A 21804-nucleotide genomic window follows, 5' to 3' on the forward strand; every position below is an offset into this window, starting at 1 on the left:
CCAAAAGGACCGGACCCAAAGAATTGCCTCTGGGTTTTCGGATCGGTTTGGGACCCACAGGGCACAATCCTTTCCCCCCCCCCCTCCCACCTTTCTTTATGTAAAGCCCTTAGTCCAAACCTTTTGCAATTCTGGCCTTGGCTGTCATCCATATGCAGATGATACACCCACCTTCCATGGAGTTCAGCTGACCCTTGATGAATCGTTTAAGAGGCTCTGGGTTTTCCTGGACCCAACAGGATAGCTGGAGAAACAAGTTAATGCAATTTGCAGAAAAGGCTTCCTTCCAGCTCAGCCTAGCCGTACCTTAGTATGGTGGATCTGGCAACCTGGAATCCATCTCATGGGGACATCAAGACTAGACTAATGGATTGCACAGTGGTCTCCCCTCAAAATCAGAACTCCAGTAGGAGCAGACCGCTGTAGCTCCACATTATCAGCAACTAGACGGAGCATGCCTATTACTCCCCTTCTGCAGTCACTCCACTGGCTGCCCATCAGTTACTGGGCTCAGTTTAAAGGAGTGGCTCTCCCATCCAGAGCCCTTCATGGCCTTGGAACCTCATACCTGCAAGACAGTCTCTCCCCTTATGCTCTGCCGGGTAACCTGTGCTCATCTGAGCGGTCCCCCCCTGCACCTGGCAAGAATTAACTGCCCGTCCACGTGCCTCCTCTTTTGAGGCCCCCACCTTGTGGAGCGGCCTGCCTGAGGAGGTCAGAAAGGCTCCCAGTCTCCTGCCTTTCTGCAAACTATGGAAAAATCGAACTATTCAAGAGGGCTATTCTACATAGGCAATAGGGTAGTACTGTACACAGTGCCGGATTTACGCATAAGCTAAATAAGCTACAGCTTAGGGCCTCGCAATGTGCTGGAGCCTTATTTGTCGTTTTAAAACCCTTTAATTATGTAATTATTTCTGTGATTTTGTAAACACATCCTTTATTTATTTTTTTAATAAAAATTAAAAGACAATATATTTTTAAATATTAAAAAGGCATATACATTTTAATTTTTTCTGAGACCAGCTGATGTAATTTAAAACAGTAGGGGGCCTCTGGGTTTTGTATAGCTTAGGGCCTCAGCAAGTCTAAATCCGGCCCTGACTGTACAAAATTATTCACAAACTCACTTGGAGAAATTCTTAGGGACTGTGGTGTATATTTGCATATTTGTTGCTGTTGTTAAGTCACCGCTGACTTATGGCGACCCCGTAGGGTTTTCAAGGCGAGAGACTTCAGAGGTGGTTTGCTATTGTCTGCCTCTGCGTCATGGCCCTGGTATTCCTTGGAGGTCTCCCATCCAAATATTAGCCAGAGTCGACCCTGCTTAGTTTCCAAGATCTGATGAGATCAGGCTAGCCTGGACTATCCAGGGCAGGGTACTAACGTGTATCATAAGTAGGACAGTACTGCTGGAAGTTGCATCCTACCATGTAATTTTGCGTCATTTAGTGGTTCATGTTAACATTTGTGCTTTTCTTTCAATACTTTTTTTTTCAGGTTTCTGGTTGGTTCTACAACCCACATTCTATTTCATAGTTTATTGAACGTGCCATCCTGTTGAGTCACTCTGCGTAACCTCCCTTGAGTCCCCATGAGAAAGGTGGACTTTAATAATATAAATAAAGACATACACACATGGCATAAAGAATATATTGAAAACAACTGGGATGTAAAAAATAATTTACTTTGCTTTGACAATTATTAAGAACAGTATGTAACAGAATGAAAAAATGGTATAGTGTTATAATGTTACCTGTTAAGAATTTAGTAAGAGGGGTTGTAAAAGATGGTGAACTAAGAACTGATCTGTATAAGGGGGTGGGAGCACTGCGGGAGGCCGAGAAGAGGGGGTAGAAGAAAGTAGAAAAGGGTATATGTTGAAAAGAAGAAATGTATTTTTGAATGTGTTGATATATCCGATTAATAAAAGTGTTTAAAAGAAAAAAGAGACATACTCACATGGCCCAGCCCGACAAAGTCCAATTTATGTCAAATCTGGCCCTAATACCAAGTGAGTTTGACACCCCTGGCTTAGGGCCCCTCTGCCGCCCGCCCCCCCCCCCCGCTTCTGCCGCCCCCGCACCGCTCTGCTGGCTGCTCGGATAGAGCTCTTGCCCAACCCTTCCAGCCTATTGAGGAGATAATGGAAATGGTTAAGCACCTTACAGGCCATTTTGTGCCGGGCTCCAGTTTACGTTGAGAGTAGCCCCTAAGACAGACTGACAGGCAGTCACAGGAGGCCAAGATCATAACATCAGCTACAGATTTTTATTAAAGAGACAAATAGAGATGGTTTACTTTCCTAAACGACCAAACGGGCATAACGAAGAAAGTTTGATATGAAATATAGCACAATGACATTAAACCTGATCTGCAAAACTAAACAAGGACGCTCCATCAGAGTCACTGGGGCAATCATTAGGTGTCTTTTTGACCAAAGTTGCTGATGTATCTCCGTTCTCTTTTGGTTTCTTTCTCCCTCTTTGATATCTTTTCCTCTCTCTCTTCATAGCCATGTGAATAAGGGTATCTTTCCACAGTCGGAGGAACCCAAGGGAAGGGGAAGGAGATGGAGGAGAAGGACTCAGAAGGACCTGAAACTGGCAAGAGATCAAGGAAAGGTCCTCATTCCATCCAACCAGGAAGTGGTGCTGAATTCTGGGAAAGAGCTGTGCCAGAGATCTTGGCTCAGAACACTATGACCGCAGAGGTACGCAGCCGATGTTTCCGGCAGTTCCGTTACCACGAGGCTGATGGGCCCCGAGAGGTTTGCAGCCAGCTCCATGGACTTTGCAACCACTGGCTGGAGCCAGAGAGGCACACCAAGAAGCAGATCCTGGACCTGGTGATCCTGGAGCAGTTCCTGGCCATCCTGCCCCAGGAGATGCAGTGCTGGGTCAGAGGATGTGGGCCAGAGACCAGTTCCCAGGCGGTGGCCCTGGCCGAAGGATTCCTCCTGAGCCAGGCAGAGGAGAAGCAGGCAGAGCAGGTGAGGTAGCATATTCTTCACTCACTTCAAGCAACAACCTTTTCCTAATGCTTCCCAGCCAGGTATTTCTGCCTCTAGAGAATTCACGAGGCTGGGAGGAAAGCCCAACCCTGACTCTTGCCCCTGTGGTTTCACCAGCTCTGTCAGTGGATGCAGGGATGAGGAGTCTGGGAATGGGGCAGGATCCTTCTCCTCGGCTTGTTCCATTCCTTCTCTTACCCCTCTCCTTTTCTGCTCTTTCAGAGGGGGGGACCATCAGTGAAGATGGAAGCTAACTTCTCTGAGGAGGAAGGATCTCCTCTGGAGGAAGGGCAGAGAGCTCAAACCCAGGAGCCTGACCAAGATGCCCTCTCAGGTGGTAAGGCTGATGGGATTGAGGCACACAGTGAAGTTGTTGGGTAGAAAGTTTAGGACAGGAGAAAAAGGAAATGGTGCTGTACAGAACACAGTTAAAATCTGGGATTCAGTGCCATAGCATGCAGTGAAGTCTCCTTCCTTCTATTAGTGGGACTCAAATCAGTTCGAAAAAGGAAAGGTCGGCCAATCTGGGCACAGCTGTGAGCCATGGCAAATGAGTGGAACCTCCATGTTCTGGGGCAGCCTACCTCTGAAAACGCATTGCTTGTGGCCAACATTTGTGTTCTGTGCCCCTGCTGAAAGAGAAGAGTGGACTGTGGATGCCAGACTGTAGCCAGGCACCCCTGTGATGTCTGGAGGTGGTGCATGGACTGGGTGTGATGTCACGGCATCAGCAGACACTCGGGAAACCTACTGATATTTCCCTGGAGTTTTCATATGAGCTAAAATCACCCTCTTGGTTTTCAGAGCAATGTAAGAGATACATGATGCAGTGTCATTTCTGCCCCTCTCTTTTCCTCATGCCGGCCTGAACTGAAGGGCCTTTGGGAGGGCCCAGCTGGGGGGAGAAGGGAGTTCCTGGGCCATGGGTCTGATCCAGCAGGGATGTTGTTGTTTCTTTGAACTGCAGGGTTCACAGAGCACATTTCAGTTATCACGGAATTCTCAGTGGGTCAGCAGCATTCAGAAGCCCCCAAGGCTCATGGGCGCCAGTGCTTCTCTTCTGTCTCTCCCACAATTTACTCAGAATCCTTACGAATTGTGTCGAGTGTGCCTATGGCAAAGTTTCACAATCCCGGGAAGGAGGGTGCACAGAGCAGGATTCAAACAAGCAAACCAACGAGGGAGTCTAACCTAACAAACTTTCTTCCTTTTTGGTCTCCCTCTCAGGCAGCGGACAGGTGGTGTTCCGCCATCATCTTGGCAGAGGTGTGGAAACAGCCGCTGCGCCTCCAGTCCAGGTAGAGAAGATGGGGGGGGGCAGCCTGGGTCTCCCCTTGTTTCTCAGGGGTCTTTTGCTTTTGCAGTTGCTGTTAAGGTGTCCAAGGGAGAGAGGCTCTGAGTGACGCTCCCTTTGCCCATGCCAAGCTCTGCATCCTGCACCCTCCCCAACTGCCCCCGTCCAGTGTGCCTTCTCGCCTGGCATGATCTCTGACAAGGGGAATCTGCTTTTTCTTCCAGCGTCCCTTTTCCTTTGAGGAGGTGGCCGTCTATTTCACCGAGGGTGAGTGGGCCCTGCTGGATCCGGGCCAAAGAGCTCTCTACAGGGAAGTCATGCTGGAGAACTACGGGAGTGTGGCCTTTCTGGGTAAGGATCTTTCATGGGTGAGAATTGCTGCCATAGGGATGAGGCATGAATCAATATGGAACACAAATGCATCGTTTTCAGGCCTGCCCCACTACCTGTCCCCTGTTTGGGGTCTCAAGGAGTTGGGGGTGGCAGTGAAAGTGACGTTCAGCATGGCCTGGGAGTGTGACCCAACCCACTTGGCTGGCCCAGGGGCAACTGAGGCTTGTGTTGTGGCCAGCACCCAAGCCAGAGAGGGTGCCTTGGCCTGGAGCCAAGGAGGGGCTGAGAGGCCCTCAGAAAGGGGTCTGTGACCAATGCTCCCTCTAAGCTGTGGAGTCTTGTGCGCAAAAATTCTACTTTGTGAACTACTGGCATTAAAGTTGTGAGCGAGCAATTTGGCTGCTGCATAAATTAGTTTGCTCTGGAGCCGTCCCTTCCTGACCTAAGACAACTATGTGTGAGCCAGAGGCTAAAAAAAACTGTGAGCCAGCTCACACTAACTCAGCTTAGAGGGAACACTGTCTGTGACCCAAATCACTCATGGACATCCACCCCTGTGACTAGTAAAAGCGTCCTCATACTAGCAAAGAGAAAACACGTGTTTTGTGGGGTATTAATTCCCTAGATTATATACCTATGCCTACTAGGGTTGAGATACAGACCAACACTCAAAAGAAATGAAGGGTATCAGCTTCTTCTTCTTAAGTTAACAGAAATTAATAAGTTAACAGAAAGAGAAGTGGGTTAGGTCAGTTGAATAAAAATAGAGGTGCTAGGAAACGGAACTAAATGCACACGTGAAGTGCAAACACAGTTTAAACCCTTTCCCTCACCAACTTCCAGCTATGAAGGGAGAAAATAAAAGGGAAGAGTCCAAGGCATACAAGCCTGCTTCCTGAAGACAGCCGGGCAGCTCTGGAGAAGCACAGCAGAATAGGGTGGGAAAGGAGAGAAGCCAGCCATATAGTAGGAGGAACAGGCTGGGTGTCCAAAACCTGCTGCAAATTGGATGGCCTGAGGGATAGCTTTTTCTACATTCCTGCTAAGATGAAGGAGGAGAACAAAGGTGTTGGCATTGTAATGTGGGAGTGCTGAAAAGTCTGTGTCTCTAGAGATGAGCTAATCTGAAATGGGGGGGGCGGGGTTATGTGCATTGCGGAGGGGAGTTTTTCTTCTGTTGCATTACAGGTAGGGAGTCTCAAGGAGAAATGTTCCTTCAGGGAGACTGAGGGTTTAGATAGGCAAGTAGATGACTGAGTTTACATGATGGAGTGGGGGGAGAACTCTTCCTGTCCAGCACTTAAGATAAGGAAGAAATGGCTGGGGCTGGCCCGTTGCACATTGTCTTGATTACTTGGGTCGTTATTCAGGCCAGATGATTTATTTATTTAGCAGGGAGGGATGCTCTGAGGTCGTTGGGGGAAAGGCCCTTCGGCGGACTCCCACCAGATATGGCTGTTGCATGATTAGTGGAGGAGTTCCTTCACATTCCTTGCACGCTCTCAGTGTGACTCACTGTCGTTTTGATATCCCTTTGATCCAGACTCCATTTTTCATTGCTAGGCCCAGGCTAAGATGTGCCAGCATACAGGGATCCAAAATGGAGTTCCCCAGTGAGGGGGGAGTCCCATGGCATTAATCAGAGCCTGATTTCTCAGTTGCCAACCTTTACAACACACAGGCCCCGGTCACACGGGCAGGAAAATGCGGGGGGGAAGAAGCGGTGCGGCAAATGGGTGTGTGTTTTGGTTTTAAACTGAAGTGTGCGCATGTGCTGTTGGGTGCTTGTGCACATCCCGTGGAGACTTGAAAAAAAACTTTTTGCATGTCGTACCCCACCCCCACCCACGAACCCCCTGCCTGCTCCGTGGCCTTTCCCTTGAGTCCCCGCGTTGTCATCACGCCCCCCCCTCGCCCCCGGCACACGTGCCTTGCCCAGGAGGTGATGCCAGCATTGCTCATCCCAGGAAGGTGCCGGGGGGCTGGCTGGTGCGAAGCTCTCTCTCCCCCTCCCCCACAACAACTCGTCTGCACTTCTTTCCTCTTCATTGCGCTAGAAGAGAACGGCGCTGCTGGGAAGGGAACCCCGGGGTGGGGTGGGGGGGACACACCTTTTTGCGAGGGGACATGGGCGGGCACCGGATGCCACCGGAAACGCAATCAGACGCCCGCCCTTGCCCCGCGGTTACTGGAAGCTAGTACCTCGGAGGTACTCGTTTTTAACTGCACATCTTCGGAGGGAAGCCTTGGGTTCGCCATGGGAGCTCTACGCTTCCCAGATGTGGCACTGTGATCGCGCCCAGAAAATCCGCCTATCATCCATCTCAGTAGCGTGGCTACTGCTCCATGTGACCGCAGCCACAGTTCCCCTGGAATGGGATTCTAGCCATCCGCTCCAACCGTGATCTGGTATGGATTAATCCCCATTGAGTACACATTTAGCTCTAGACTGGGTAGTAGTGTCATTATGTTATTGTTTCTCCCAATCTGAGGAAACTTATTACAGATTTTTTTCGTGGGTGAGAGCTCGGATAGTGATCATTTCCCTCTGATTACATTACTAAAACTCGAAGTTGTCAATTACTCATCACCTGTCTCTGATATTCCTGCTTTACTAAGAGTTAGATGGTCAGAGAAAGTCCAAGTAAGTATTAACCAGCTGCTCCAAAAGAGTAAATTGATGGAACTAAATCAACAATTGGTTGAAGTTAAAAATCCTTCTGAAGCCCTGCAAATTTATAACATCATAACTTTTGCTATAATTCATTTTTATAAACAGCAATCAATAGCTTAACCTAGTCCCTCTGCATGGAAGATGGACTGGTGGGCCCCTCCTCTGGCAACTCTCTTTACCATGATTGATAAAACGGGGAACTTGCCTGATTCATGGACAAATTCCATTGTTGTCCCGATTTATAAGAAGGGTGACCCGCAAATACCGGAGAACTACTGCCCAATTAGTCTGCTTGACATAGCAGGCAAACTATATGTGAGACACCATTTGGAAAAACTCATTTCCTGGATGCAAAAGCAAAATCTCCCGAGTAGGGAACAGATCAGATTTTGCCCCAGCAAGTCTACTCTGGACCACTGTATCACTTTCAACCATATGAAAGAGAAATACAGTGGTACCGGGGGAGGAGGCTGTTTTCAGCCTTCCTTGATTTAAAGGGGCATTTGACTCCTTTCCCAGGGACCTTCTTTGGAATAAGTTGGATAATATGGGAGTAGATAAACGCTTACTTTTCCTTATTCGTAAAATTTATTTCTTTAATAGCTGTCAAGTGCGGTACAACTGCCCAGGTGGATTAAGTTCAAAAATCTCCTCCAGCCAGGGAGTCAAACAGGGTTGTATCGTAGCCCCCTACCTGTTGAATTTACTTCTGGATGATTTGGCTCCCTTTCTAAACATTGTTGATGTCCATTTCCCTAAACTTGGGTCACATGTTATTGCTTTATGCTGACGATGCTGTCATATTATCACACTCACAGAAGGGTCTCAAGCGTCTGCGACTTGCCTTCCCCTCCTACTGTGAGGCAAACTCTCTGTCCCTAAACTATGCAAATCCAAAATTTTAGTATTCTCAAAGTCTTGAAAACCACAAAGCTGGCGTGTCAAAGTAAATAAATATCGAACAAGTGAAATCTTTTAAATACTTGGGGGTTTCTTTTCAATACAGCCATAATTGGACAGAACAACGCAAGCAAGCAGTCATCTCAGCAAGGTGTAGTGCGTCTGCGGTGGTTAGTTTCTTTTATAAGAAGGGCAATCAATTTGTCCCAGCTGCCATTCGTGTCTTTAATGCCAAAACAATTTCTCAGCTATTATACGGGATCCCCATTTGGGTTAGTGCCTTCAATACCCTGCTTGAGCAGATCCAGGCAGCGGTCTTATGCCGTATTTTGGGGGTCCCCAACTGTGTTAGCTATGCTATAATGAGCTTAGAGACTGGAATGCATCTGATAGAGACTAGGGCATGGCGGGTTTCCGCTCTCCTTCTTGGCATCTTTTGGTTTGGTAGAATTATAAAGCCCACTGGGTTAGGAGGGAAGGAAGCCTTCTGGGACCTGAAATCTGGAGGCTCAGAAGCTCCATCTGGGCCTGACCTCAGTGATGGGCCTTGAGGGACTGCGGTATCCTTAAATATTGGATATTATGGAGGAAAGGGGGGGGGGTTACTTAAGAACACCCAGGCTGAACAAGGCAAAAGGGACATCAACAGTTCTCTTCAGTTGTCACCTAGATGCCTTAACCGTCCCCCCAACAACTGATGTCCGTCCCAAAACCATGGGGGGCAGTGTTCCCTCTAAAGTTAGTGTGAGCTAGCTCACAATTTTTTAGCCTCTGGCTCACACATTTTTGTCTTGGCTCAGGAAGGAGGGCTCCAGAACAAACTAATTGATGCAGCAGCCAAATCGCCCGCTCACAACTTGAATGCCAGTTGCTCACAATATAGAATTTCTGCTCACAAGACTCCACAGCTTAGAGGGAACATTGAGGGGGTACACTTTGAATTGTGGTGTTCACTTGGTGAGGTCCTGGCTTCTTCCTCCCCCACAGCAAACATGTTTGGAGAAAAAGAAGTTCTACCAAAGGAAATGAACACTCATGAATGAGGAGTGCCTGATTAGTGGCCCGGCTTCTTGCATAGGTTCTGATTGGACCTTTTTCTGCATTCCAGCAGCGGGTGTGGAGGAGACACTTGGGGAATTCCAGGGGTTCTCTTTAGAGAAAGCCAAGAATGAAGAGGCTGAGGGAAACTTCAGAGATAGACCACACAGCAGGCAGGAACCCCCTTCTAAAGTGTCTATTATTGTATATTTCAATGTACAGCAGGCACAAGCCCCTGAGACACTTTGGGTGTGGATGGAATTTCAAGTGCAAATCAGACCTCCTTATGTGGGTGCTAACGAGAGATCTCTCTTTATTCCAACAGGGCATGATCAGAGGAACAAGGAGGATGAGGAACTGCATCATCTATTGCCAGAAGAAGTCAAGAATGAAGACTTGAGAGGAAACTTCAAGAATCAAGGCAGACCCAAGAGGCAGAAGGGAAGCCACACAGTCCAGAAGAGGGATCAATCCATTCCTTGCCAAGGGGGGAATTTCCGTGAAGTAATTCACATGGTGGAGAAAGCGTACAAGTGCTTGGAGTGTGGAATGAACTTCTCAGGTCAAACCCAATATAATATGCATTTGCAAAAGCACAGTGGAAAGAAGACCCATCAATATCTGGAGTGTGGAAAGAGCTTCCTTTGTAGAGCAGAACTAATTAGACAACTAAGAACACATGGAGGAGAGAAACATTATAGTTGCTCAAACGGTGACAAGAGTTTCTCACAGAAATTGGACCTTATTAAACACCAAAACATTCATTCAGGAGAGAAGCCATTTATCTGTTCAGAGAGTGGAATGACATTCTCTGATGGAAGACAGAGAAATCTACATTTCCCAAGGCACGTTTTAATGAAAGCATGTAAATGCTTTCGGTGTGGAAGATACTTTAAATACAGATCAGAGCTCCTTGTACACCAAAGAACCCACTCAGGGGAAAAACCTTTTGAATGCTCAGATTGTGGCAAAAAATTCAGTTTCAGTTCCAATCTTCAACAACATTTAAGAACCCATACAGGTGAAAAGCCTTTTGAATGCTCAGAGTGTGGAAAGAAATTCAGTCAGAGTAACAATCTTCTACAGCATCAAACAACCCACACAGGGGAGAAACCTTTTGAATGCTCAGAGTGTGGAAAGAAATTCAGTCACAGATGTAGTTTTCAACAGCATCTAAGAATCCACAGAGGTGAGAAACCTTTTGAATGTTCCGAGTGTGAAAAGAAATTCAGGTTGAGTGGCCATCTTCAGCTGCATCAAAGAACCCACACAGGAGACAAACCTTTTGAATGCTCAGAGTGTGGAAAGAGATTCAGGTTGAGTGGCCATCTTCAACTGCATCAAAGAACCCACACAGGGGAGAAACCTTTTCAATGCTCAGAGTGTGGAAAGAGATACAGTCAGAGTGGCAAGCTTCAACAGCATCTAAAAACCCACACAAGAGAAAAGCCTATTGAATGCTCAGAGTGTGGGAAGAAATACAGTCACAGATATAGTCTTCAACAGCATCTTAGAATCCACAGAGATGAGAAACCATTTGAATGTTCAGAGTGTAGAAAGAGATTCAGTCATAGTGGTCATCTTCAACGGCATCAAAGAACCCACACAGGGGAAAAACCTTTTGAATGCTCAGAGTGTGGAAAGAGATTCAGTCAGAGTGGCCACCTGCAGCTGCATCTAAGAACCCACACAGGGGAGAAACCTTTTGAATGCTTAGAGTGTGGAAAGAAATACAGTCAGAGTTATGACCTTCAACAGCACCTAAGAATCCACAGAGGTGACAAACCTTTTGAATGTTTGGAGTGTGGAAAGAGATTTAGTCAGAGTGGCCATCTTCAACGGCACCAAAGAACCCACACAGGGGAGAAACCTTTTGAATGTTTGGAGTGTGGAAAGAGATTCAGTCAGAGTGGCCATCTTCAACAGCATCAAAGGACCCACACAGGGGAGAAACCTTTTGAATGCTCAGAGTGTGGAAAGAGATTCAATGACACAGGTAATCTTCAACAGCATCAAAGAACCCACACAGGGGAGAAACCTTTTGAATGCTCAGAGTGTGGAAAGAGATTCAGTCGAATTTGCCATCTTCAACGGCATCAAAGAACCCACACAGGGGAAAAACCTTTTGATTGCTCAGAGTGTGGGAAGAGATTCAGTCAGAGTTACGACCTTCAAAAGCATCTAAGAACCCACAGTGGTGAGAAACCTTTTGAATGCTCACAGTGTGGAAAGAGATTCAGTCAAAGTGGCAATCTTGTGCTGCATCAAAGAACGCACACAGTGGATAAACTGTTTCCATGCTCAAGAGTGTGGAAAGAAATTCAGTCAGAGTAGCAGTCTTCTACAACTTCAAATAATTGGGGAGAAAGCATTTGAATGATCAGAATGTGGAAAGAGATTCCATCTGAGCAGTCATTTTTACAAGCATTTAAGAACTCACACAGGGGAGAAACCTTTTGAGTGCTCAAAGTGTGGAAAGAGATTCAGTCTGAATGACAATCTTCAGCATCATCAAAGAACTCACACGTGTAAGCATTTGACTTGTAAAAAGAGTTTTTCCTCTTATTTCACATGAAAAATAGAACCACAGACCATAGAAGGGGTTGAAACCATGTAAACTCTTGTAAAGTGGTTGTATCTGCCCAGAATCCTTATCCCAACCTTGAAGAAATGATAGAAATATTTGAACTGAGGACAGAGCTCAACTATATCTCACAGGGAAGAAAGAAAGGATGTGTTCTGAGGGTGGAAGGAGATTTTTCAAGAATGGCCCATATCTCCTTAACCACTCAGGAATCCACACAGGGGAGGAACCTTATAAACACTCACTATGTAGCAGGAGCTTGAGGCAGAGATCCAGCCTTCCTGTTTCTCAAGTAACCCACACAAGGGTGAATCTTTCATTAGTGGGTTCTGGTGAGGCCTTTCTTAGAGCCAGTTTGGTGTAGTGGTTAAGTGCACAGACTCTAATCTGGGACAACCGGGTTTGATTTCCCACTCCTCCACTTGCACCTGGCTGGGTGACCTTGGGCGAGCCATAATTCTGGCACAGCTGTTTTTAAAAAACAGCAGTTTCTGTCAGAGCTCTCTCAGCCCCATCTACCTCACAAGGTGTTTGTTGTGGGGAGGGGAAGGGAAAGGAGTTTGTAAGCCACTCTGAGACTCCTTTGGGTAGTGAAGGGTGGGGTATAAATCCAATCTCCTCCTCTTCTTCTTTGAACACCCAGGAGGCTCAGAAATGCTCTGAAAATAGTTAAGCAAAGAAGGGCCTTTTTAGTGGTTGCCCTCCTTTAGTCTATCTGCCAAACTAAGTACCCCTGACATCTGCAGATCTGGCAGAAAACATACCTATTTTCCAAATCCTGTGATGAAACAGACACATCAAGGATAGCGGATGACTGTGGATAAATTTCAGGGAGTCTATGAACTTGGATGGGAGAAACATACCTCTTTATTTTCACTAACCTCTAACTGAAATTCAGCAATTTTTTTATTCTGAGGCAAAAAACCACGGTAGTATTAGCAGTAATATTAGCAGTACACGTGACTTTGTCACCCCGAAAAATCACATTTTTTCTTATCATATTACAGTTGTTGCAGATATCTCAAAATATCGTTTACGCTCCTCGCTTCTCCAAAATTAGTTATTAGACCTGCCACTGGATCACACACTATCGCAGTCTGCCTGTCTAAAGACACTTGTGTGACATAGCTGGCCAACTATCGGGCAACTCTGCACCTACTCGCAGGGCCAGCCCGAGGTGTTTCTGTGCCATAAGCGAGGCCAGCTTGTGGCGCCCCCAGGCGATGCCAACCTCCCAGGGGGGCCTGGAGACTTTCCAAAAACACGCCCGGGAGGGGGGGCACCACAAGCTAGCCTCGCCCCTGCCCGAGTCGGCAGCCCCCACTACTGCCCTGTCCATCACCCTGCAGCAGCAGCCCCATGGGACACTGTGGGGTCCCCCCTGCCCCCTCCCCCAGAATCAGCAACCCGAGCAGCAGCGACATGCGAGCACCCCCCACCCTCTTCTGATCCATCCCGGTTGGACGTGTACTTCCCGGCCCCACTCACCTCTGTCCCGCCCTCCCCCCCGCAACTTGCCAGGGGGCTGCCCAAGAGGGCTCCCTGGCAGCACACTTCCGTGTCCTCCTCTCTAGCCCGCCCTCCTTCACCACCCCGCACTTCCCCCCCAGGCGATCGCCCCCAGAGGCCCCGGTCTCAAAAGAGCAGCGTCGGGGCTCATCGGGACCCCGAGGAACATGCGCTCGGCAAGCGCTCCGAAGCCCTCGGAGTCTGCAACAGTTTCCGGAAGCGGCCATCGGGGGAGGTGGCAATGGTGCAGGTCTCGGTCTCCTCCTACTGCACGGCTGTGCCCAGTACAGCGGCGGGGGCAAGAGGTCCACCTCGGGGAGGGTCTCGCTGCCCACCGCCCGCATGCCCATCTCGGCCGAGCTCCGACAGCTGATCCGGTAGGCTGATCCGCGGCAGCTGGAGGGTCTGCGCCCTCGAAGGCACGCCGCCACTGGGCCGGGCTCACCGTCGTCGCCGCGGAGGCCAGCGGCCGGCTCGGCCCCCTCGGCCTGGGCCATGGGGCCTGCAGCGCGAGCATCCAGAGGCCAAGTGGCCAGAGACTGGCGGCGCGTCTGCTTCGGCCGGCTGGGAACCAGCTGGGCGGCAGGGGACTGGGGGAGGGGTGTTGTGGCACACCCCTCCCTGGCCCGGCGCCCCCATGATGGCCTCATGCTCTAGGCGAACGTGTAGTTTGCCTAGTGAGCGAACCGGCCCTGCCTACTCGTCATTCAGCCACAAAACAGTGAAGTTGGGTGTTCTCACATTGGTGACCCCGACATCTACCCTTAATGGTCTGGGACTCACGTATCTTTGGGACCACCTCACGTGGTATACCCCTCGAAGAACATGGTCCTCAGCAGATAAGAACTTACTGGTGATCCCTTGCCCAGAAGACATCTGACTGTCCTCAACCAGAGCCAGGGTGTTTCCCACGCTAGATTCATGGGCCAGAGCTCAGCAGCAGCAGGCACTCCTTGGGAGAAGAGGAGCTTCATGTGGCTAGCTCTGAGCCGGCAGAAGACAAGCTGGGAGAGGAGTTGCAAGCCCATCAAGGCTCAGAATCAGCAGCTGACTCAGAGCCACCACCTACCAGCCCTGATGCAGCAGGTGAATCTCAGTAAAGCACTAGCAGTCCACCAGCCTCACCTCCACCCTTTGAGCACTGAGTGCAGCAGCTAAGAAGGGAGTTGCAAAAAAGATGACAGAGTGCTCAGCTTCTGGCCCATCACCAACGTCTTGCTGGGAGCATCCTGGAGTAGTTGCAGAGCTACACTTCAGCAGTCGGCTGCTAACAAGGCTCATTTTGCTGTTGTTGTTCAGTTGCACAGTCGAGTCCGACTCTTCCCGACCCCATGGACCAGATCCCGCCAGGCCTTCCTGTCTTCCGCCGTCCTCTGAAGTTGGCTCAACTTCATGTTCGTTGCATCTATGACACTGTCTAACCATCTCATCCTTTGCCGTCCCCGTCTTCTTTGGCCTTCAATCTTTCCCAGCATCAGGGTCTTCTCCAGTGAGTGCTCCCTTCTCACTTGGTGGCCAAAGTATTTGAGCTTCAGTTTCATTATCTGGCCTTCCAGGGAACAGTCCGGGTTGATTTCTTTTAGGATTGACTGATTTGATCTTCTTGCAGTCCAAGGGACTCTCAAGAGTCTTCTCCAGCACCATAGTTCAAAAGAATCTATTCTTCGGTGCTCGGCCTTCCTTATAGTCCAACTCTCGCAGCCATACATGACTACTGGGAATACCATTGCTTTGACCATGTGGACTTTTGTTGGCAGGGTGATGTCTCTACTTTTTATCATGCTGTTTAGGTTCGCCATCGCTTTCCTCCCAAGGAGCAGGCGTCTTTTAATTTCATGGCTGCTGTCACAGTCTGTGGTGATCTGGGATCCCAGGAACGTGAAGTCTGTCGCTACTTCCACGACTTCCCCTTCTATTTGCCAAGGAGTGATGGGGCCGGATGCCATGATCTTAGTTTTTTTGATGTTGAGCTTCAAGCTCAATTCAATTCCTAAGATATCAATGTTCAGTCTTGCCGTCTCATTTTTGACCACGTCAAGCTTACCTTGATTCATAGATCTGACATTCCAGGTTCCTATGCAGTATTGTTCTTTGCAGCATCGGACTTTCCTTTCACCATCAAACACATCCACAACTGAGCGTCCTTTCGGCTTTGGCCCAGCCGCTTCACTCTTTTTGGGGTTACTTGTACTTGCCCTCTGCTCTTCCCAGTAGCATATTGGACACCTTCCGACCTGAGGGGCTCATCTTCCGGCGTCATATCTTTTAGCCTTTTGATACTGTCCATGGGGTTTTCTTGGCAAAAATACTGGAGTGGGTTGCCATTTCCTTCTCCAGGGGATCACGCTTGGTCTGAGTTCTCTGCTGTGGCCTGTCCATCTTGGGTGACCCTCCACAGCATAGCCCACAGCTTCATCGAACCACGCAAGCCCCCTCACCACGACAAGGCAGTGATCCATGAGGGGGAACAAGGCTCATTAGTGGATGCCTATAAAACCAGCTCAGGGAGTCTGCTTGTTGTGGAAGTAACATGGTGCTCTGCTAGATTCAGTGACCACAGCTCCTGGAGCTGCCTCACCTGTGCAACCCTGGACCAGCTTTGACTTTGTGAACCCCTGGTTGGGTGTGATCCTTGGACCTTCTGACTGTCCTCAACCAGGTGTTCGTTGAGGACAGCGATAGTTTCCATCTGCCTGGCACGCCTGTCTCTTGCCTCACCACTGCAAGGCAGTGCCACAGTTGGAATGTTTAGTGCCATCTACTTAGGTTAATTTATTTAATTTTTTCCTGTTTTTAATTATGAATTAATATATGAATGTTGTTTTATTGTTGTACACTACCCCGGGCCCTGTTTACAGGGGCGGATGGTCTAAAAACCAAATTTAATACATAAATAGATAAATTTACTGTATTCCTTGTCTCCAGTTGTTTGTTGATCAATACATGGGAGGAAGTGAGTCGTTTTCATTCTTTGTTCAAGTTCTGCAAAACTGGACAGTTCAAATGAGAATTCTTACCTCTCCATAATGCTGTGCAGCCTTTTGTAACAAAGCTGGGTTCAGGGCCTACGAGGGTATGCCAGGCAAGTTCACTCAAATTCCAGTTGTTACTTAATGCACTAATAAAGAAGCACATATATTACTTTATGATATTTTAAAAAAATATTTTGATAACTGTATTTCAATATAATTGTTTTCTTTTGTAATGCTCTGTCTTTTATTTTATGCCTTTAAAAACATTATTCTGAGAAGGGGTTCATAGGCTTCGCCAGACTGCCAAAGGTTGAGAACTGCTGTGAGAGAGGGAAATGATGCCTTGGAGGGAGAAGAGCAGTTGGCAGGAACACAGAGAAAGAGAAGTTGGAAAGAGAGGCCCGGAGATCTCCCAACCTCCAAGTGGGGCCTGGAGATCTCCCAGAATTAGAACTGATCCCCAGGTGACAGAAAATAGTTCCTGTGCAAGGTGGTATATTATACCTCTATCCCTAGGCTCCAACCCCCCTAATCTTCAGGTATTTCCTTATGAGGAGTTGGCAATCTTAGGTGGCTGGCCATATATGCTGCAAGCAAGAGAGAAGAAGAAGAGTTGGTTTTTATACCCTGCTTTTCTCTACCCGAAGGAGTTTCAGAGCTGCTTAGAGTTGCCTTCCCTTCCTCTCCCCACAACAGAAACCCTGTGAGGAAGGTGGGGCGGAGAGAATTGTGACTGACCCAAGGTCACCCAGCTGGCTTCATGTGGAGGAGAAGTGGGGCATCAAACCTGGCTCTCCCGATTAATTCCTGCTATCGTGCTGCTCTTGAGCCAGCTGTGGGGAACAGGTTAAGAAAATATATTTGAGGGTAGGTCTGTCAGATCCTCCTGGCAACTGGTAGGGGATGGGGGAGACTTGGCAGCAGAAAGAAGACCTAAGCCACGTTGCTGGGGTTGTACAGGAAGTGACATCATTTCAGTGACAACTGGGAAATGCTCTTGTAGTTGGTCAAAAACTCTGTGATAAAACTGGTTTCCACCATAGAATTTTTGCCCAAATAACAGAGTGTCACCCAAAAGTCTCTGGTGTGATAAAAGTCACTTCCTGTGGGTTGCTGGCAATGAGGTCTAGGCCTTCTTATTTCTTCTGTAAGTCCCCCTGCTGGCCAGCTGATTAGCGTCTGGGGGGCGGGGGGCGGCAGCAGGGGACCACCATGGGGTCTGGCAACCCTATTTAGGGGTGAAGTGGGTCTACGTAGCTTGGCTGGGTCCTTGGAAGGCAACACTGCCACTTCCCAAGCTGCTAGAGCCTCCCTGAGGCTGTCTGCCAGAAAGAACTGCTCATGGGTGAGCTCTCCATGTGGGAGAGGCTGATCCCAGAATGGATTCTGTCTTCTTTTCAAATACACACACTCACACCAGTGCTCCCTCTAAGCTGTGGAGTCGTGTGAGCAAAAATTCTACTTTGTGAGCTGCTGGCATTAAAGTGGTGAGTGAGCATTTTGGCTGCTGCATACATTAGTTTGCCCTGGAGCCATCCCTTCCTGAGCAAAGACAAAAAAGTGTGAGGCGGAGGCTAAAAAACCGTGAGCAAGCTCACACTTAGAGGGAACAGTGACTCACCCACAATGATGATAGTGTTGCTTTGAAGGTGGGCTTTATTCATTTAGTATTTTTCAAATCCCATCTCTCCTTCAGAGCTCGTGTATCTTGGTATTCTCTGCTGTCACCCACAGTCAGGAATTTGAGAGTGGCTCTCCAGGCTCCTCAAACACCACCCGAGAAAAGGTTCCCAAAGTGCTCAGCAGTTCAGAAAATTTAACCAATACAACTATCTGGTTTTAGTAAAGTGGATGAGGGAAGGCTAAAAGAGAAACACAAAAGGGTAGAAGAGGAGCCTGAGTAAAATAAAAGCTTCAAAAGGCTGGCTTCCTATTGGGTGATGCTGAGTGCCAATCAGAATGGAGCTTGGTGCTGACTGGATGAAATGGAGCTTCCCAGACAGGGTTGGGTTTCCCCCCCCCTTGGATGCAAAATGGCAGTTGGAGATGTTACACAGATTGCCTGGGGCAGTACACGTGTACAAGGGTCCTTTATACTCTGTGTACACGAGGGTCAAATGGCAAGAGATACCGGTGGAAGGAAGAGCTTTGAGTTTTTATTGTAAATAAATGCAAAGCTCACACTACTCGTGCAAAAATAATAACAACAGATCAACGCACAGAGCTAGAAAATAGAGAAGTGATCGATGGTGACAAGAAGGGGGTTGGTTTTAGATAGGGCAATATGCACCTGATCCTGAAGTCTGGAATCCACATGGGAGGAGGAGGACAAGGCTGACCAACGGTTGATGTCACAGGCTCAGACAGAGTCTGAGGGTACACTCTTATGGGCCCTAAGAGCTGTACAAAAATTAAGGTGCAGAGTGCCACTTTAAATGTGGTTTGGAGTAGAGATGTAAAATTTCCGGAAATTTTGAAGCTTGGAAAAAAAACCGGGTTTTTTTGGGGAAAAATGGAAATTTTTGGAAAAATTGAAAAAAATGCTACATTAGCATTTCTTTTGTCTTTTCTAGATTGGAAGTCATTCTGTTACTTTAGGAACATAAAATATGACTGGACATTTTTACTTGGCATGAAATTATCACAAGTAGCATATTAAAAATATAGTGTATCCAAACAATTATTACAAACAGAATACCCACCCACATGCAAAAACAAAACTGAAACCTTTTTATTTTCTTCTGACAATAGCACCTCCTAAAGGAAGAAATGCATCTTGTTCTTGCATTGGAGAGTTCAGTTTGTAACCTACGACTTGCTTGTCCTCAGTGCACAGAAATTAGATCAATCTGATACCATATATATATATATATTAGAAATGATTTGGAAAATATTTGAACACCTTGTCTTAAAATATTTTATTCATCATGTTAAAATAAAATGTTCCATAATCAATTTTTTTCTTTTTTTTTTCTTTTTTCAATTTTTCCAATTTTTTGGAAAAAAACAAAAAAGGCTTCAGCAAAAAAACGGGAAAAAACCATTTTCCCCCGAATTTTTCCGGTTTTTTTCCGGGCCTTCACATCTCTAGTTTGGAGAGCCAGGGGGTGGGCTGGCCCAGGGTGTAATGAGTAGCCAGATTAAAATTGAGGATGTGCAGGATTCTTGGTTTCACCAGTGTTTGTCTTTCTGCATGCCATTGGCTTGATGTTGGTTGGGGGAAAGGGTGCTAAACTCTGGAAATTACTTCAAGGAGACAGTTCAGTTTACCCAGATTGGTGTCTGGGTCAGAGAGGATGGGATTTAAGGATTCGTCCATTGATGAAGATCTTTGTTAATTATTGGCTTATCTTGAGGTCCTGTGTACATGCTCCTTCTACTGGGCTCGGTTCCTCCTGATCTAGCTTGGCTGGTTCAAAATGGAGTCTCTTCTGGCTCCCTGTTGCCAGCCTATGGCAGGCCAATGTGAGGTGTGGGACCCTGGTCTTACTTGCCTCTCCCTGAAGATGGCCTGAATAAAATGGACACCCAAGGGATGTCAGAGTACTAGGCTAGAAGGAGAGGATAAAAAGGTGTCTGAAGCAGGGCAGGTTGCATTTGGCCTCCGTTCACGTCTTTTAAAGAACAAAAAAAAAGCCTATTTTGATTCAGTGTTAAGATTGGAGTACTGTGTATAGTTCTGGTCACCACACCTCAAAAAGGATATTATAGCTTTGGGGGAAAGTGCAGGAAAGGGCAACTAGAATGATAAAAGTGTTGGAACACTTTCCCTATGAAGAAAGGTTAAAGCGCTTGGGGCTCTTTAGCTTGGAGAAACGACGACTGAGGGGTGACATGATTGAGGTTTATAAGATTATGCATGGGACAGAGCAGGTAGAGAAAGAAGTACTTTTCTCCCTTTCTCACAATACAAGAACTCACGGGCACTCCATGAAATTGCTGAGTGGTCAGGTTAGAACAGATAAAAGGAAGTACTTCTTCACCCAAAGAGTGATTAACACATGGAATTCACTGCCACAGGAGGTGGCGGCAGCTACAAGCATGGATGGCTTCAAGAGGGAATTGTATAAACATATGGAGCAGAGCCACAAGGTATAGATAGGAACCCTCAGTCTGGGGCAAGGGATGCACTGTATTCTTGGTGCTTGGGGGGGGCAACAGTGGGAGGGCTTCTAGCGTCCTGGCCCCACTGCTGGACCTCCTGATGTCACCTGGTATTTTTGGCCACTGTGTGACAGAGTGTTGGAATGGATGGGCCATTGGCCTGACCCAACATTGGCGTCTCTTATGTTCTTATTTAGAAGGATAACCAGGGCAGTTCTGTAGGGCAGTCCAGGAATCTCCTGGCTGGAGGTTGGGAGCTGAAATGCTTGTACGTCATGAGAGGCCGAGATGGAATCTGTTTACTGCTCACTACGCAGTTAGTAGCCTTGAGAAAGGCAGATAGCAGACAGCTGCGTGGAAACACACACACACACACACACATTCCAAAAGGATGCTCCAATGTTTGTAACTCCCTTATGAAGGGGGAGGGAGGGAGAAGGGGGAAGAAAGGTGTATAAATAAACCTGCTGCGTGAGAGGAGGAGGTTCCTTCCCTCCTTCCTTCATTCAGACAGTTCCTGCAAGCTTGTATCCTGTCGTCTTTGAATTGCCTGCACCCCTGCACCCCACACCCTAACGAGCAGCACCGCAATTGGCGCCCGAACAGGGACTTATCTACGGATCAATCTCACTAACGCCTGGCGAAAGGCCCCAAGAAGTACTTCCTCGTCGTGATTCAGCGACCCCTCATTGGTGAGATGGGTGCTAAACTAGCATTACCCCTGCAGGAACATTTAAAGGAACTTCAGATTATTACCCAGAAAGCTGGCAGGCCAGTTTCTTCTGAGACCCTAACTCAATTGCTTTTTGAGATTCAGAGACAATGCTCTTGGTATCCTGAAACTGGATCTTTGGCTTTAAAAGACTGGGATATCATTGGAAAGATATTGCACACAGAGCCTAAAGCTCCTGTTGCAGTGTTAAAGTCTTGGTTTATATGCAGATATGCAATCAATGCAATTGCACCTGTTTTTCCTCTGGCCTCTCTTACATGCAATGCAGAGGCCCACCTTGCTTATTCCCAAGGGCCTCAATTGGTTTTACCTAAACCAATACAGTCTATTGTAATCTATCCCCCTCTGCCTTCAGTACACCTGTTTTTCCTCTGGCCTCTCTTACATGCAATGCAGAGGCCCACCTTGCTTATTCCCAAGGGCCTCAATTGGTTTTACCTAAACCAATACAGTCTATTGTACTCTATCCTGCTCTGCCTTCAGTTCCAACTCTGACTTCAGCTACAACTTTGATTTCAGAGGCATTCCCTCTCCCCAATCAGATCTCTTCCTTAGAGGACATTAAAGAAAGCTCTGAAATATTGTCTATGTGCCCAGTGAATTTCACTGATAATCAAAAAACAACTGGTACTACCATTATTGAAATTAAA

The 21804-nt window shown here is 47.6% G+C and overlaps 1 protein-coding gene across 1 annotated transcript in view; it reads left to right on the top strand.

Moving 5' to 3' along the window:
* Nucleotides 1–10055: 10055 nt before the first annotated feature.
* Nucleotides 10056–21804, top strand: part of LOC107124584 (oocyte zinc finger protein XlCOF6-like) — a 31196-nt gene continuing 19447 nt past the window's right edge. The window contains exons 1-2 of the mRNA XM_015428071.1: nt 10056–11497; nt 20932–20948. Coding sequence (XP_015283557.1) covers nt 10108–11497; nt 20932–20948 — 1407 coding nt within the window. The 5' untranslated portion in view covers nt 10056–10107. The remainder of the gene's footprint in view (nt 11498–20931; nt 20949–21804) is intronic.

The sequence above is a fragment of the Gekko japonicus genome, unplaced genomic scaffold, assembly GCF_001447785.1.
Source record: "Gekko japonicus isolate JY-2015 unplaced genomic scaffold, Gekko_japonicus_V1.1 scaffold1053, whole genome shotgun sequence".
In the NCBI taxonomy this organism is placed as follows: Eukaryota; Metazoa; Chordata; class Lepidosauria; order Squamata; family Gekkonidae; genus Gekko; species Gekko japonicus.